Genomic DNA, 19,032 nt, shown 5'->3' on the forward strand with positions numbered 1-19,032 from the left:
AGCATGCCCCCTCTCAGAACTAAGCAATTGGTTACAATTTAATCCTTTCAGGGACACATAGTGGTTGTGAACAGTTAACACACTCTGCACAGAGTAACACCTTCATGCTCTTCAATACTTTACATGAGTAAGTTCAGAGAGTACAGATAATACCACACGCACATCTGAAACCATGATGTGTCTCACTTTCTAGCTCACACTTCCTTTGTGGGTACCTGGGGAACCATATGGGTCCCTGGGGAACCATATGGGTCCATGGAGTAGGACTGCCAACCTTCCAGAATAATCCTGGAGTCTGAAGAAATTAAAGATTAATCTCTAAATTTAAGATTATGTCATGTGATGAAGTCTCCAGGAACCTGTCCAACCAAAGATGGCAGCCATGCTAGGAAGCAGGTAGGCTGTCCCTTCTCATGGAGGCTGTTGCATGCTCTCTGGTCTCTGCTCCTTATGGAGTTCATTATACAGATAGCGTGACCTTCTCCTCTCCTGGCCCTTGCTTCCGCTTCCTCTTCCTTTCCTCATTGTGTTCCCGTGGGTTTCCTTTTTCGATTCTCCGCCTCCCCTTAGTCACCTGGCTGTCCTCACTCTGCTCCTGGTAAGTATCTATTGCTCCCACCTGTTTCAGAGGAGTTAAGCTAAAACTGGTTTGCTACACGTGCAGTTCACCCATTATCCCAGATGCTTACTGAGTCCTGATCATCCTTCACTATATGAAGAGATTACTCACCTGAGTAGTAACTGATGGTCTTTGAGATGAGCGCACCCGTGGGTGCTCCACATCAGGTGTGTCGGTGCTCCACTGTGTCATGGATCGGAGTCTTCAGAGCAGTGAGGCTGTGCATGCAGAGAGCCCACCCCTCACTCAGTTCCTTCTCTATCATCTCCGGCCAGAGACAGAGCTCTGCAGTGTTCCTGACCTTGCTCTGTATAGCTACCTAAGTAAACCTGTTTCATCTCTTTCTTAGTTAGTTTAGGCAGTGAGTTAATCGTTCTTTCCTCCCTGTTTAAAAACCAAACAAAAAACCTTTTCCGTCATTTTTTTTCTCTAGTTAGATAGTTCAGCATTATGCCTGGTTCACCACAGTTTAAAGGTTGCTCCTCATGCAACGATCCTATTCCAGTGTCAGATGGACACTCACAATGTGTCCGCTGTCTCAAGGAAGTGCAAGTCTCTCAAAAGTGCCCCCACTGCACAAACTAAAATCAAGAGCTCGTTGGTACAGAAACCTACGGCTCAAACTTTTACTGCTTGAAAAATCATTACGCCTTGCCTCCAACCCAGGACAAGATTCCGAGGCCTCTCAGACAGAGAAAAAAAAAAAAAAAAAAAAAAAAGGTGAGCTGCCTCTCTCCCACAGAATCCTATGGCACCAAAAAAACGCTTACCACCAGATGTCTCCAGCACCACTACAAGACTGGGTGTACAGAAACTCCATACCAAGGCCACAGGCTTTAAGTTGCCTGCCTCACAACCACTGGCACCAGCAGACACCAATGATGCCGCAAGAGCACCACAGGCATCTTCAGTGTGGACTACTATTCCTGAGATGGCTACCGACACCACCAGTTCGCTGAATACCAAGATAACATCTGGCAATTGTGGGAGAAAAATCAAATAACTCCAATTGTGTCTAAAGGGGGGGACTGTGCAGGAAATCAAAACTCTCTAAAAGAAAACTGTTGTAAGGGTTAAAAAGTTTTCCAGGCCTCTCTCCCTGTAACAGAGAGAAATCAAATTAGCTCTAATCAAGACCTTTACAATGCCTATCTCAAGTTCATGGATACTCCTAGTCCGTCACAATTTGTCATGTAGACCCTTATCTTTGTCACAGTTTGCCTTGTAGACTTCTCCACTCAAGTTCTGATGTGGCTTTGTACTGTAAAACTTACTTCTAGCACTCCTGGGGTGAACAGAAGTCTCAGAGTGCTTCTGCTGAGACTCTGTTATTCTTCAACATATCAATCAACAACTGAACTGTCTGAACATACTGTATAAAGAATCCCTGAATCTGTCCTTCAGGGCTGCTTTCACTCTTGGTGTGACAGCCTGCATGCATGCATCATAAAGTTTTTCCTTCTAGATTTCTCTCCTGCCTCACTGATTTGACCTCCGGCCTCGGACCCTTCTGGGGGCTCTGTACCCCAGGGGAACGAGATTTCCCCCTCACGCTGCAAATGGCTTCAGTGCAGCCAGCCACAGCACTGTCAACACCAGCTCTGCAATACTTCCAGCACGGAGACTTATTCATTTCCTCCACATTCAATTTGCCTTTCCTCGGTACTGATGGTTCTCAGAGCATCCCAGCACCACACCAAATGCTTTCATCAGAATAATTCTGAAGCTAGGACAATGACAATTATGTGGAGATCGTTCTCTCACCGCAGAACTCTCCCCCTACAGACCATTCCATCTATTCTGCCAGAACTCATCCAGTGTAAATCAGACAAAGACCTGCCACCCTGGTATGGAAGTCCATGGATGCCACTTCCAATGCCCTCTCCAACACAGTGACACCACTGGAACCCATGGCAGTCCTATCAGATGGCCGTATACCAGGAAACATGCCACAATACTCTCTCTCCCACCACAATCACCATCTCTGCAGCGTCAACAGGACACAGAGGATACCCACAACACTGACCCATCTCCAGATACTTCTCCTGATACAAGCATATCTTCCTCGCCTGATGAAGCTGTGGCTCTGAAGACTCCAATCCATGGCACAGGTATGCACCAACACACCTGATGTGGAGCACCCACAGGGACACCTCTCAATGAAAAACTGTCTGGTTTTCATCCACTTCAGGCACGGTCAGCAACAGTGGATTCACCAATGTTTAGGCCTTTGTATTAGTATGGTTCAGATGGGCATTGGACTTATAACAATGTAGTTGAAGGTTAGACTTTAATATTGACATGTGCAGCAACTTGGAAGCATCTCAATTAAAATTCCTTTAGCATCTGCCATAAGGTAATATTTAAGTTTTTGCTCTAACATTTTTAAAAAAAAGCTTGCTCTAAAAATGTGATTTCAGTCAGGAGAGGCCATCTGCCCATCACAAAGGCTAATACAAACTGAATAGGCCATTTAGGGACATCACAATACAAACACTTAGGCCTGGTCTACACTTGGAGCTCAAGTCGAACTTAGCTGCTTTAGGTTGATTTTCTAAACAACGAGACATGCCACCAAGCCCATTTCTTTGACCTTAAGGGCCATTAAAATTGATTTTGATACTCCTGCTTTTCATGAGAAGTAACACTAAATTCAACCTTGCATGGTCAACTTTATGGTAGCACAGACACAGCTCTGTGAAAATTGACATTTTTGGCCTCTGAGAGGTGTCCCTCAGGGCCCCGCTGTGACTGCCCTGACTCTGCTACTCTCTGGTATACAGGAAAAGCCCTGGGAAATTCTGAATTTAATTTCCTGTGTGGCCAGCATGATGAGCAGATCTCAGAGCACACCTGAACATGAATGCCCAAGTTTGCAAGCAAGAACCAACATGGAGAGTGCAGAAAATCCTGGACCTCACTGCTGTGTGAGGAGAGGAATCAGTTCTCACAGAATTATGAGCCAGCAAAAGAAACGCAGATATCTATGCCAAGATCACAAAGGGCATGGGGTGAAAGGATTTGCCAGAGATGCCCAGCACTGCCAGGCGACAATAAAGGAGATGAGGCAGTTATATCAGAAGACAGAGAAGGCAAACAGGCAGTATTGATCATCACCACAAACACACTGCTTCTATAAGCTGCTGCATGTGACCCTAGTGGAGGACCCTACCAGCTTCCCTGGTCAGTCCATGGATTCTGCCCAAGACACTCCTCTGGCAGCTTCGGGCAGCAGTGTGGAGGACAGTGTGGATGAGGAGGAGCAGGATAATGGCTAGCTGGTGAGTGGGGCACTTGATCTCACTGACAGCCAGGACCTTTTTATAACTGTGGAGACAATCCCTTTCTCCCAGGACATTTCACAGTCAGGCAAGGCATTTCTGGTGAGTTCACATTTTTCCATCATCTTACAAGTAGGTTAAGGCATTTGGGTGTGATGTGTGGTGGCTAATGTGTCTACACAGTGGGAGGTCCCCAAAACAGCTTGATAATATATCCGGAGATGGAGTGGGAATCCTCTGCACATCTCCAAAAAACTCAGAGGAACTCTTTAATCCTTCTCACAAGATTTCTGGGGAGGCCTGTCTTATTCTCCACAGTAGGACTCTGTTCCATGCCAAGCCAGCAGTAAGTGGTCTGATGTCATTGCAGCACAAGGTACAAGTGTAACGGACCGGGCCATGTCTGGGCACAGCTGAGGGCATCCACTCAGGGCGAATTGCTCAAATCCGGGGCTCCTTACAGCCCCCAGACTGGTGACCTCTCCGAACAGGCCACAAACCAGTCCCACAGAGCGCTCCAGCAGCCTGCCTGAAGCCTCACGAGCAAAACCCCTCCCACACCTCAGCAATATCCATGCCCCAGATGGCCCCGGGCCTCATACACAGGTGGCACCCAATCCCACCTACCCCGAACAAGTTCTGTCCGGTTCCAAGAAACCAGCCACAGATCCCTGGTCAATTTACCCTTTGGACCTTACCCACAAATAACGCTGGGCCAATCCTTTAGCATCTAACAACTAAAGGTTTATTATCACAAGAAAGAAAAGCATGCGAGAGGTTGTTAAAGGATAGTACATTACATGCACCGAATCTCCTAGTTCTCGATGCAAGCTCTAGCAGAGATGTTACAGCTGCTGGTTTAAAAGTTCTTGTTGCACATCCTAGAATCAGGATGGGTTCACAGGTCTTTCTAGCTCTTCGATCCCTGCAATGCTGCCTCTGGGATGAAGTGCTGAGCTGAGAACCAAGATGGAGACCACCACATGGCCTATTTATCCCTCCTTCCTGGTCTCTTCTTGGCTACAGCAGGTCACCTGGTCTACCTTATTCCTGTGTTGCCTGCTGGTAGCCCTTAGGTATGAGTCACCACTCATTCTTTAGGTGTGTCCTTGGCCCATCGAGTGCCATTGTCCCACAGGGCCTCGCTGATTAGCATGTCCATAGGCCGGGCCCTGCCCAATGCTCAACCACATGCAGGGAAATATTCAGTATTCATACAAGTACATGCTTATAATTGCACACACAGACATTATACAAACACATGAACAGCGTACATAGGATTAGCAGACTGTGAGCTTCTATTCAACACCTCACACGGCCCCCTTTTATACCATTTTTTGGGGCCAACACCCCCATCTATGGGTGCATCAGTGATCTGGCTGCTCTCCTCAAAATCCAGTAACGTGACAACAAGTTCCTGGCAACATTCAGTCAGCATCTGTTCCTTATCACTCTGTGCCATTTGGAGAAGACTGATCTCACGCATGACAACCTGGATAAAGCAGGGAAAGCTCTTAACTGATGTCTCTGCAATGAACTTCCATTTGCTCATCCCTAATGAAACATGGCTTGAACCCCTCCATACCACTTCGCCCAGATCCCACCTTCTGCCCACATATTCCTGTGGAAAGGGAAAGTTACACTCTCCCAGCAAATGGAAGATGCCAAACATACCGTCACCACATAATCCTCTGCCTTGCCGCCATGGCTGGTCCCACTCCTCCCGCAGGCTTGAGCCCCAGCTTGTCCCTTAGCATGCTTGCCACCAAACCAAGTCCAGCTGCTCCCATAATATCTCTGTGGCATGGCATACCTGCGGCTAGTGAGTGCTTTAAATCACCGTGGCCTTGTACATAACATCTCTTTTGTCTGTATATCTTTTATGCAAAGAGATTAGGTGTTACTCTCAACAATGTATCTCCTGTAAAGTCTGCCCTTCACTTTTCGTTACCGCAGGTACAGCAGCGAGCATGCTGCAGGCTCCCTCCGGCTCTGCCAGTTGTCCAGCTAGCACAAATCCTAAGGAAAAATGTAGTAGGGATGACATGTTCAAGGCTCAAATGCAATCTGCCCACTTAGACAGGGAGTGATTAAGTGATTGGAGTAATACACTACTGTAGGAAACGAGAATGGAGTGTGTGGACAGGAGAGCATGAAGGGAACTGGAAGTGAAGAACCAGGAGTATTAATGGTCATGGCAGATGTGATGAACCACATGACAGCTTTCCAGGTCTTCCTTCCACATGCACAGGCACTCCCTCCAGCCTTGGGGACCCACATTCTCTCTTTACTATAGCCCCCTCTCCCAGGGGCTCTAGAACATGAAGATGAGGGGGAAGTCAAGGGCAGCATCAACTCTCAAAGATGCATCCTGGAGCAAAAGGCTGCTGTTCTCATACCTATCATCACAGACCCCCTGAAGCGTCTGCCTTGAACTCCATTTCTATCCCTGCTATGGTTCCCTAAATAAAAAACACATTTCTCAACAGCCTCTTTATTGCTTGTGTTGAAGGGGGTGTGAGTTTAAAGGCATGCACACTTAATGCAGGGGCACCTGCTTAAGAGTAATGCATGACTTTCATATTGCCGTCTGGCCATTCATAAAGCTATTTTTCAAAGTCACTCTGATTTGAAGTGCCCTTTACTGTGCTCTCTTTATTGCTCTAGTGACTGGTTGCTCATAATTACTGGCCAGGCATTGTACATCAGCCACCCACCTTGCCATATAACTTTCCTCCTTACTCTTACAGATCTCATGGAACAGACAACAGGCTGCCACTAAAATGGGAATGTTGCTTTCCCTGAGGTCTAACTTAAATCAGTAGACTGCAGAACCTTCCCTTTAAACACCCAAAAGCACATTCTACTAACAGTCTGCAGTTGCTCAGTCTGTAGTTGAACTGCTCCTTAGTTTAGTCCAGACTGCCTGTGTAAAGTTTCATGAGTCACAGGAGCAAGAGGTAGGTTGGGTCTTCAAGGAACTCCATTGACATTTTAACATTTCCTATGGTAATTTTCCAGTCTGGGAATGAAAAATTCCAGCTCTCTCAAGAGACCACATCACAGCAAAGCCCTCCACATTTCCCAGAGTCACCATCTTCCATAGGAGAAGGGTATCGATTGCTTTGACTACATAGATCACAATAGCCTTCACTATCGATTTCCCCAGTGCAAACTAATTCCTAATAGACTGGTAGCTATCTGGTACTGCAAGCTTCCACGGGGAAATTGCCACTCATTTCTCAACTGTAAGAACAGGTCTCATTCTGGTATTCCTGTGCTTCAGGGCGAGAGAAAGCAAATTCATGAACTTCCATGAAAGTGGCCTTATGCAAGCAAAAGTTTTGCAGCCAGTGCTGATTGTCCGATAGCTGCATAACTACAGTATGCAGTCTCACCAGTCTGTACTTGTTTCATGGCACCAAAACTGACATTCCAATGTGCCAAAAGGATCAAATGCCAGTGGCATTTGCCAGTTGCTCAACTCAAGTGCTTTGCAGAAGAGTATGTTTATGGCCTCCTGAGATTAGTCTTCATTCTGGCTCTCCCTGGATATACTGTGGATATACTCCAAAATAAGGCACAATTTGGTTAATATAGCTGCCATAATACTTTGCTGCTGAATGGGTTCCGTGCTTACCCTGTTGTGGTATCTGCATGGATCATCAGGAGGGAGGGAGGGGGAGAGAAGAATGCGAAAAGACTGTTTGCTGTTGCTTTTCAGAGAGGAGAGGGAGAAAACGAGTGCATTATGGGATGCTGACAACATGTCCCCAGAACCACCTGCTGCAGTTTTGGTCCAAGCATGCACTGGGAGTATAACCCACAATGCAAAAGGGCAGCAGGAACTGTGGGACAGCTACCCTAAGAGCATCACTCCCAAGGTTGACAGTAGCCATCCTATGTCAAATTCTTATGCACAGTGGGGCCAGGTACCTGCAACTTCACATCATCAAATGCAAATTAAAAAAAAAAAAATCAACCTTATCACATAACATAGCCAAGGCCTGATTTAGGTAATTGTCCCTTACACTCATAGCAAGTTATGTGCAAAAGAGATATGAATTCTGAGGGGGGGAAAAAAAACTGCTGAAAAAAATTGTCATCTCTTTTGCAGTTTGGGCTCATTCAGGGCTAGAGCTACAAAACAGAAGCAAAGATCACTAGGGTCAATCCAGGTTAACAGATTACTACAACTCTGTCATCTTTTGGAAAACAGACCAACTCATCTGTGTAAATATGCTTGCCATACTTTACCCCTGTAATAACTCTCATTGATTTTCTTAATTAATAAATCCTAAGAGTTTACTATAGGATTGACTACAAGTGTTGTCTTTGGTGTGAGTTCTAAGATACAAATTGACTGAGATAACTGACTGGTTCTTTGGGACTGGGAGTAACCTGAATACTGTTGCTACATTTGGTATACAGGCAGTCCCCGAGTTACGCGGATCCGACTTATGTCGGATCTGCAGTTACGAAAGGGGCTTTTCTCGCCCCGGAGGATGGGAGCAACAGGACGCCCAGATGCGCCGCGGTCCGCTGCCCCCGTCCTCCGGGGCGAGAAAAGCTGCTCCCCATCTCCCTGGTCTGCAGGGAGACGGGGAGCAAAGCCTGGGAGCACGCCCGCAGCGGAACAGCCCAGGCGCGCCACGGCTGTCCCACTGCGGGCGTGCTCCGAGGCTTTGCTCCCCGTCTCCCTGGTCTGCTGGTCAGGAGACGGGGAGCAAAGCCACAGAGCACGCCCGCAGGGGGACAGCTCAAGCGCGCCCGGGCTGTCCTGCTGCGGGCGTGCTCCGCGGCTTTGCTCCCCGTCTCCCTGGTCTGACCAGCAGACCTGGGAGATGGGGAGCAAAGCCTCGGAGCACACCAGCAGTGGGACAGCCGCGGCGCGCCTGCACTGTCCCGCTGCCCGCGTGCTCTGCGGCTTTGCTCCGCATCTCCCAGGTCAGCAGACCAGGGAGACGGAGCAAAGCCGTGGAGGACTTGGGCCTCCTGCCACCCCCGTCTCCCTGGTCTGCTGGGGGGGGGGCTGCAGCTAGTGCCCTCCCCCCCAGCAGACCAGGCTTTTCTTGCCTACCCCTAGGGTAGAGCAGGTGGGGGCTGCCGGGTTGGTCCCGCAGCGCCGCTCCGGACCAACCCGGCAGCACCCCAGCTGCTCTGCCCCAGGCGTCCCCAAGTCAGCCGCTGCTGAAACTGACCAGCGGCTGACTACAGGAAGCCCGAGGCAGAGTTGCTCTGCCCCAGGCTTCCTGGAATCAGTCGCTCATCAGTTTCAGCAGCAACTGACTTGGGGACGCCTGGGTTTCTTAAGTTGAATCTGTATGTAAGTCAGAACTGGCGTCCAGATTCAGCCGCGGTTGAAACTGATCAGTTTCAGCAGCGGCTGACGCCAGTTCCGACTTACATACAGATTCAACTTAAGAACAAACCTATAGTCCCTATCTTGTACGTAACCCGGGGACTGCCTGTATAGTGACAATTTATCACTAAGTCTAGCTAGTCTGGATTGCAAGTAGACTGGAATGCTCTAGTAGATTGCCTCTGGTTCCATGGTAAGACTGTTACAGTGTTTTAGGAGTTCACACTCATTTCTGGACTGGTGAAATCCAATTATAGAATACAAAACCAATTTGGGGTCTCTACTCTGCTTGAGAGTCTGACCTGAGGTTGGCATTCATGGTTGTAAGTCCCTCCAAATACCAGGTCAGGCTCAAAAGGCTCAGTTGAGGAGGAAAATTGCAGGAAGGAAGGAAGAAAATTGCTGCTTGGTTCAGGAATAGCAGGGAGCAGTGCAAGAGGCTAGGCCTTTGGGCCTCTGCAAGCTACTTTGGTCAGGGGAATAGTTCCTTAGGGAGACTTACTTTTATTCTTCAAAGTGTGCCCTGAAGGAAGGCCCTACATAGATTCTGGGAAAGACAGTAGTTCTTCCTGGGCTGGGGCAGACAGCCAGCAGCCCACAGTCAAGATGTTTGCCATTATAAGGACTAGAAGATTGTTTTTAAACGTTAAATTTCAATTCTGAGGGGAAAAAAGTTAGTAAAGCTCCATCCTATTTACCAAGATAGTTTCCCATTTGTCAGTAGTAGAATGAATAAATTTTTCAAGCCCTGAATTCCAGGATTTCTTCTGCACTAGGATATCTAATGAAAGCTTAATATTAATGAAGTAATAATTACTGCTTTATGCCAGATACAGAAAAATACAGTATCTGCCAAACCTAAAAATTAGCAGACAGCAGAGATACTAGTCCTGCTTTTGACATCTCTCTCATTCCATTTCTATGATGTGACATTTAAAAGTATTTCTTTTTCCCCGTTATGATCTGTGATTCATCTGAAAAGTTAGCCAATTGACTAAAATAGCGACATTTGAAAAATTTTGTGGCTACAGCTTAGATACAGTAATACGCACATTAGATAAATAATTAGTACTGTAGTTTAAGGAAACTATTTTTAACAAAAATGAGGCTACTCTGCCTTATGATATATTCAGTGACTATGTTTTGTCTCAAGAGCCAATAGGATTACTAGAGGAAGAACCCACAACAGGATTCAGAGATAAAATCAACAGCAATTTCTCTTTGATTACTCCTATCTAGCATGTCTGTTATTTTTCTTGATCCATAAAAATTTAAATCCTCGGCAATGCATTCAAATCCCTGATCTCTAATTACCTCTTTGGATAGCTTTTATTTTGTCCTCTATATTTGTAATGGCAAGAAGGGGGTGTCCAGGAACCAAGTATAAGCAATACCTAACTCTACTGAACAAAAAACATCCCAAAACAATTTGCTTACATTTCCCATCTAGGCAGTAATTCAGCATAAGAAAGAAGTTAGCTGGAGGTCCTGAAATGATTGAATTAATTTCTTTATTCCAGTTATAACACAACCCTATTTCTTATTTGCCTTATGTAAACATGGAATAATTCCCATAGTCCACAAAGACTATCTCCAAAGATTCAATGTTGCAAAGCTTTCAAATACTAGGAAGCATGCTAGGTCAAATACCCTTCTTTTCACCATTCTTAAGAGAAGGGACAGCTCAGTAGTTTGAGCATTGGCCTGCTAAACCCAGGGTTGTGAGCTCAATCCTTGAGGGAGCCATTTAGGGATCTGGGTCAAATCTATCCGGGATGGTACTTGGTCCTGTCATGAGGGTCCCTTCCAGCTCTATGAGATAGGTATATCTCCATATTTACTACAGGAGAACACCACCACCTTCAAGGTCCCCACTTTCCTGTTGTATGATAAGCATAAGATCTTCCTTCGGTCACTACCAGACCTGAATTCTCTTACATGGCAGTAGCACCAAGTCACTGATACACCTTTAAATAGCTTTTCATTATCCTAGGAGACTAAATAAATCTTCATGATAATGCAGGAAGCAGGCCGAGCTCTAAAAAACCTTTCAAGATATTACAATGTATATGTTCTATAGTGTGTGTCATAATTTTAAAAAATAGTCATCTTTTTTTAAGAATGGCTTTACAGCTGACATTTTGCTGACAAGGATCCCAGAGGGACATCTCATTTAGTTCATGATCAAGTGCATTGACTTCAAAAATAGACCATTCAAAGTTAATCAGAACACTAGAAACCACACACTCTCTATTAGTGTCACACTCCATCAAAGACAGCATGCTTCTTTGTGAAGATAAAAAAGACTCAAAGAGATCCAGGCCCCCCAGTAGTCTTCAGCTTTGCAGCACACCAAGATTTCATAGAACAATGAAAACATATTTGCTTAACTAATTGAAGGAAACAAGCATTGTATCAGATCATTCCTACAGAAGGCTGACTGCTCTAACAAAACAGTTTATGCAAAGAATCACTTTGAAAACAACTATTGTTCCCATCTACGAGGATGTTTCCTTAAATCTTTCATAATTTAAGTCCTTATGTATTAATATGTATTTGGGATGATAAAAATTGAATAATAGGGTAACCGTGTAGCTTTAAACTACAGAGCCCGCAGCAAAGCCTCCTCCCCAGCAGCAGGGCTGCCAGTCCTTGCCTGCCTGGACCCCAGGGAAGAGGCTTTGCTGAGTGTAATCAACACCGTTAACCAATTAGCATTTGCTTATTGGTTAAATGGTTAGTCATTTACACTCGAACATCCCTAATATGTATACTGTTTATTAAAAATAAATTTGGCTATAACAAAAGACAAGTCCTCAATTGTTTCTATGAACTGTAATGTACAGACTATTTTTGAGTGAAATTCTTCTGTGAAAAAAATTTCCACTGTAAAAGAATCCCACTGCATACATTTTATATAGAACCATAGCCATTTAAGGCTGGAAGAGCCTTTAAAAGGTCATATAGGCTATCCTTCTGTCCAGAGGAAGGATCATCCCTGACAGGCGTCTATCTAACCTGTTCTTAAAAACCTCCAAGGATAGGGATTCCAAAACCTCCTTTGGTAACTATTTTACTACTTAACTATCCATAGTGTCACAGTTTTTCTTAACTAATCTAAACCTCCCTTTGCTGTAAATTAACCATCAGAGGACATGAAAACCATTTATCACAATTCTCCTTAGGCGACTTTAAAGTAAAGTATTTTGAGAACTATCAATGTCTTCTTCATTTTCCCCACTCCATCCACAGGACTTCTTTTTTCAAGATTAAACATGCTTTCTTGGAAGGGCAGGGGGGAAATGGCTTTTAAAAGTTTTCTTCATAGGTCATGTTATCTCAACCTTTTATCTTTTGTGTTGTTCTCGGAATCCTAGATTTGAGAAAGATGTGATCCATACTCCCGCTGCTACAGCACCACCTTCTGTAATCTTATTGGTTCCTTCAACTAAAATTTTATTTATATAATAATTTATAAGTAGTTTGGTTGTAGTTATTGTATAATATGCAACACTATGCACAACATAGGCTGTCATTACATCTGTTCCTGTTCCAATACATTCAACTGAACTCATTTCTTGAAATTGCCAAGCCTCCAGAAAGAACCTTAACTGTGAAGTGCTTCAACTGAAAATGACCAGTAAGATTAGCACACCTGGGATTTGTCCCAAAAAACTGAAAAACAACATCATGGCAGTTTATTTTCTCTTTTTTTGTTTTGTTTTTAAAACACAAGGTTAAAATGAATTATTTAAGTCTGTTTAGTATTTTGTCGCATCTATGTAAGCTATTTTCTACACCAAAACAACTTGTCATTGAAAAGATAAAGTGACTTCTTGGGTTCAGCAGCCAAGTAAACAACAACAGAGAATCATAGGACTGGTAGGGATCACGAGCAGTCTTCTAGTCCAGACACTCAAGGCAGGACAATGTACTATTCTACACCATCCCTGTCAGCTGTCTAACCCAGAGGTTTTCAAACTTTGGGTCACGGCTTTTAAGGGTAAGCTGCTGGCTGCGAGATGCATTGTTTGAGTGTCCACAGGTACAGCTGCTCACAGATCCCAGTGGCCGTGGTTCACCATTCCTGGATAACAGGAGCTGAAGGAAGTGGTGGCGGCCAAGTCTGCACCACTTCTAGCAGTTCCCACTGCCTGGGAATGGTGTATCACGGCTACTGGGACCTGCGAGCAGCCATGACTGCAGATGCTCAGGTAAACAAAGAGTCTTGCAGCCAGCCAGCAGCTTAACCTTACAAGCCGCAACCCAAAGTTTGAAAACTCCTGGTGTACCCTGGTCTTAAAAACCTCCAGTGACAGAGATTCTACAACCTTCCTAGGCAATTTATTCCAGTGCTTAACCAAACTGACAGGAAGTGTTTAATAATGTCCAACCTAAACCTTCCTTGCTGCAGTTTAAGCCCCTTGCTTCCCATCCTAGTTTCAGGAGGCTAACTAGTACAATTTTTCTCCCCTCACTGAGTTATGGGCCTACTCTACATTAGGGATGATAGCTATCATGTAACTGAATATTTGTGTTAACTACATGAAATCTTATTTGTTACACATCTATTCAATAGTTTCCAGGGGTGGGGTCTGCAGCCAGTGCACTCTCAGCATGCCTCCCTCTTCCCTCACTCTGCTGCCTCTGTATCAGAGGCAGCAGCGCAGGGCAAAGGCAGGCGGCACCCTGAAGCTAGTGCTGGGGAGAACTGGCTTTTAAACCAGCTCCCCCGCCAGCATTAGATCCTGCTTCCCGCTTCCACCTCTGTAGGAGACAGCAGTGGGAGAGGCAGAAGTGGGTCGGCAAAGATGATAGGCATGGGTAGCAGGCTTGAAAGCTGGCTCCCTGCACTTATTGGCTCTAGCCTACTCCCCCTCACCTCACCCTCCGCACTACTGCCTCTTTATCAGAGGCAGCAGTGCTGAAGGGGGTGGGGGCAGGCAGATCTGATGCCTGTGGGGAGCCTAATTAAAGCTAGCTCCTCACAGACACTGGCTCCCGCTCCCTCCCCCCCCCACTCTTGCTGCCTCGGATACAAAGGCAGCAAGGGGAGGAGGGGAAAATGTGTGGTTGGCAAGATTAACCGATAAGCCTAGGCTTATCAGTTAACTGTATAGTCGACTACACGTTGACATCCCTACGCTACATTAATGCCATGAGCACATATCTAATTAAATATAAAATAATACATATATAGAATATTTGATGCTTATCTAACATTTTATAGTCAAAGGACTTTATAAACAATAACCTGTCTATGGTAATTAAGAAACTGTCAGAGGAAGAAAAAAAATTAGCAGCATATCTAGGTTTATTAGAACTCAGGAAATCCTGAGCCCCAAACTGCACTGTTGTCCATATGCTGTCACACCAGTTATGTTTGTGATTTTGTCAGCTCTCTGTGTACCGTTGGAAGTGTCATCATTCAAATAAGATTTAAAATTTAATACCTGACAGGTTGTTTATTTTAATGGCATTTTCCCCAGGAGCAGAGATGTGAACTTGTGTCCTAGCCAAAATCTAATTTAAATAATTATGTTATGCCTACCTAAAATATTCTCAATGTAGTTCTAAAAGGAGAGACTATTCATTTCTCCATCCAAAAAGGAGATAAGTAACAGTACAATCATCTTTGTTATGGACACAGAATGACTGCAGCATTCCACTTCAGTACTGAGAACATGATTTTATAATGTCTGTAAAGTACTCTGGGATCCTTCAAGTTGAAAGGCACTGTATAAACACGGATCAATTGCAACACGTAACATCAGAAGAGACTGTGCAAATCATGGTACTTTCTCCCTAGTTCTTGACACCGTTTAGCAAGGAGGTTAAATTTTGCCACTTATAGGAGTACCAAAAATAATGAACAACTTTTTATGTTTATGATAAGTAGGGTCATTTCGCCAGAACAAAAAATAGTAGATAGCAACTATGAGATATTACATCACTGCTTCTCACAGCTTGCCATATTTCAAAAAAAAAAAAGGCAAGTGAACCCACCTTGTTGGAAACAAGATAATTATATAATACCTAAATATTAGAAGTGAAAAGAAGATATGCTCTCAGTGATGCTATCACATTTTGACTAAGCACAGTATTTGCACTGTAGTGAGCCTGAACATACAGTGATAACAGTGATTCCCCACCGCTTTCACATTTAATTCAAGTGGAAGCTCAGGGATATTTACTGCTTGCTTTGGTTATGTGCCATGCTCTAAATAGAGTCAATGGAAGCTAACTTTTTGACACACTGAGTATTCCTACACACGCTTCACTACTGGATGAACCTCTCTGCTCTAGCAACACCTACAGTCTGGCAAGACCATGGGTGTTGCTAGATCAGAGAGCCCCTGAACCAGATTGCCCCAGCCACAAAGACAGTGTGGCTTGGAGCAGAGCCAGTCTGGCAGGCCAGCAGCTCACAAGGCCAGGCAGCCAGGAACGGGGAGCCCAGCTGGAAACAGGGCCAGGCAGCTGGGAGCAGAGCCCTAGGAGCAGGGCTTGGGGCAGCAAAGCCAGGCAGACAGGCCAGATGCAGTGAAGGAGAACCTGAAGGCCTGAGTTCCCCTGGTCTGGCAAACTCCCTTGTTCAGAACTGCTCAGGTCCCAGAGGTGCTGGACCAGGGAGGTCCAACCTGTATTATGAAAATGTAATTTCATGGTGTCTTACACTGGTCACAAAGTAACCTTAGTGCCTCATCTGAAGCATGAGCAGAGGGAAGTATTTCATGCTACAACTACAGTTTGCACTATACATTTTCAGCTCATAGTACTCAAATTAAATCTAACATGATGCAAGAGGATACACAAATCTCTCAGAACTAAGCAGAAAGTGAGCTTTTTATATATGCTTCAAGTTCATATTTTATGAATCATCAAGTTTCATGAAATAAGTTTATATTCCACTAGACTTCCCAAGAGATAAAAGCACCATATATTACTCAGATATTCTGTCAAAATACATCAACTGCTTCCCAGCCAGTAGGCAGGGCATGACAGCTTCACAGCCCTTCTGTAGCTAGAACAGGAGTGACAACATTTGGAAACCTTGAAGGAGTTGTGTCCAGTATATCCATGTAATCAAACAATCTAGTCAAGCTTCTGCTAATGTCCCAAACACCCTCAGTCTTATTCTGCTGCATATAGGATAAGAGGTCCTGATGTATGTCCACTTAATAGCTGCTCCCCTCCACACACTGGAACTCAAGGCAGTGATGCTGCCTTGCCTACTCTTTGGTTGTTCTTATGATAAAGGTAAAATTCACTCCTCGTTTTTTCTTCTGGGGGAGTGAGACTCAGCACCAAAATAACAGAAAGTTGAAGTTCTATACAAGAATGAATCCTGAGAGCACTTACCTCTTCCATAGGAGTCCTGCACTTGCTGTTGCTGCAGTTGCTCCTATGAAAGCTGCCATCATAAGTCTTTGCCTGCTTCTGGTGAGATGTGCCATTCCATGGTAACCTCGGGAAATAGCTCCTAGGCCTGCCACAGTGGCAAGTACTCGAAGGCGAAACATCCTAATCAAGTGAGGGAAATAAATTGCTACTGTTAAGTACTGCAGCAAGTGCCACATTACAAAAGCAATACAGTTTTTCATTACTTTCCCCTTCTTTCCTCCAAGCCCAAGAATTGCAAATCTCATCCTTATTCCAGTCCACCAATTTGCAAAGACCACCACTTTGCAAGACTGTCACTACAGCAAAGGAAAGACAAAGACTTCTTGAGAAACGGTCAATGACACACCTGAGTCAACCAAAGGAATCCCTGCAGTGCAACATGAGACACTTCCCTCCAACAAGTATTCACACTAAGGCAACAGACCTGTGGCTGACAAGGGACGTCAGCAACAGTCCCCCTGAATCAGTGTTGAAATTTGTTATTCTGTTGCTATTTAATATATGTATTACTGTAAAAGTGGCTCCTAGAGTCCTTGATCAGGATGAGGGTTCCATTACAATAGCCATGAAACCAACATCAGTGGAAACAATTTTAAATACTATACTGGAAATGGTGATTGAGAAACGTTTGTCCTTTCTACCCAATTTTATCAGTTCATGGAGATCCTTTGTTAGGAACCTTTTTCATCCACCCATCAGTCATTTTCAAAGAAAGAGAGGAGGCAGGCCTCTAAAAGCAGTCTCCAACTAGATACACCCTTCATTTTTAACAAACAAATGAAGCACACAAAATGAACATATTACCACAAATCTTCTGTGATAATTTGTTTTGAAACAAACTATCCCTTTCAGAGAGCTATGGCTACGTTACTTACTGAGTGGTTCTCTAACTGCAGTTACTACTAATTTGCACAAGGCCAGTTGACACAGTTTGCAATCACGATTCAGCCATCTATTTGACTCTCCTTACAGAACTGTTCACTCTAAGTTCTCCAAAACATTTAATATATTAAGAGAAAATATCTGTTCTTTTCTCTTCAACTACCATTATGTTACAGATGGAAATGGGCCGTAGAAGCAAGCACTATAAATTAACACAACACATTCTTCATAAGACACAATCTTAGAAGGCAAGCTAAAAACTAACACAGTTTTAATTTCTTGAAAAAGCTAGAAGGCTCTGTGTTATATTTTAGAAATGACAGGGGAGAAGGGGTTACAGAGCTCAATCGTCAGACTCTGCTCTAAAACATTATACATCATCAAGTATGTCTTTTAAAACACAATGTGCGCTTACTTCACTGCCCTGAACAGAAATAGTTGTGCAGAGAAAAATGGAAAATTGAGCTACCCATCTAAATGTTATTAAAATAGTAAAATCAATAAACTTCAAAGGTTGCATCTGAGAACAAGACACCATCCACAGAAGAGAAGAGCAACAAAAATAGAAACATTTCAAATAAAAATGACTTCCACAGCGTGCAAGCTCAAAAAAGGCACGTCGGAATAAAAGTGTTGTGTTTAGAAAAATCCTTACTGATATAATTCACTCTTATAAAATCTCTCCTGATGGATTAATGTATCAAAGTTCAGAATATGAAAAGGCCTTTATCATATTTTCAGGGAGAAAACCTGTTGAGAAATTTATAATTTCTTAAAACAATTTCATTTTTTCTCCTTAGCTTTTAACATTCTCTACCATTTTTCACAAATGTTTATTGACCCACTCAAGATCAAGACAAAGTGAGAGGAGCTCACAGAAGTCAGTACAAAATGGCACCTGCAGATCCAATTAGCGCAGGGGTGAGCAAAAGGGCCTCTGAGCCAGATCCGGCCTGCCAAGTGGGTTGATCTGGCCTGCAGCAGTACTGCCATTCCCCTACCACCAGGCTAAACAGGGCCTAGGGATGGGGGAGCACACGGCACTTAGAGTCAATCCTGTTGGTTGACTCTAAGCACCACTTGCCAGAAGGCTGGGAGCAAGAGCACATATAGGGAACTTGACAGGGGGTGGTACGGAGACTTCACGTGCTCTCCCACCCACAGACCAATCAGGTTCCCCATTCTGCCAGAGGCCCCGCCCCTTCCAAGGTGGCCCAAAAATTTCTGAAGTGGCCCCCGGTCAAAAATTATTGCCCACTCCTTAATTAGTGTTTTACAATACAAGCAGCAATACAGTGCTATAGGCCAGCACTGCAGCTTTTCTAAATTGTAAGCTTCTAATAATGAAAACATTAGGACTAGTTTGCAGAAACAAATCTTTGTGTTGTGAGACAGACCCAGATTAGCTGGCTGCCACACACTGATGGAGGAAGCTGGGGCTTGTGTGAACTGCTCTCTTTTCCCTGAAAAAAGGAAAGCCCAAT

The 19,032-nt window shown here is 44.4% G+C and overlaps 1 protein-coding gene across 3 annotated transcripts in view; it reads right to left on the reverse strand.

The window, feature by feature from the left end:
* MICU1 (mitochondrial calcium uptake 1) overlaps positions 1 to 19,032 on the reverse strand; it is a 224,330-nt gene that overhangs the window by 168,496 nt on the left and 36,802 nt on the right. For 2 of the 3 annotated variants that reach the window (XM_075935002.2, XM_075935003.2), the window contains exon 2: positions 16,625 to 16,786. The exons of the other annotated variant lie outside the window; for it this stretch is intronic. In XM_075935002.2, coding sequence (XP_075791117.2) covers positions 16,625 to 16,786 — 162 coding nt within the window. The remainder of the gene's footprint in view (positions 1 to 16,624; positions 16,787 to 19,032) is intronic. 3 annotated transcript variants of the gene reach the window in all.

The sequence above is a fragment of the Pelodiscus sinensis genome, chromosome 8 (assembly GCF_052426305.1).
Source record: "Pelodiscus sinensis isolate ZL-2025 chromosome 8, ASM5242630v1, whole genome shotgun sequence".
Taxonomy (NCBI): domain Eukaryota; kingdom Metazoa; phylum Chordata; order Testudines; family Trionychidae; genus Pelodiscus; species Pelodiscus sinensis.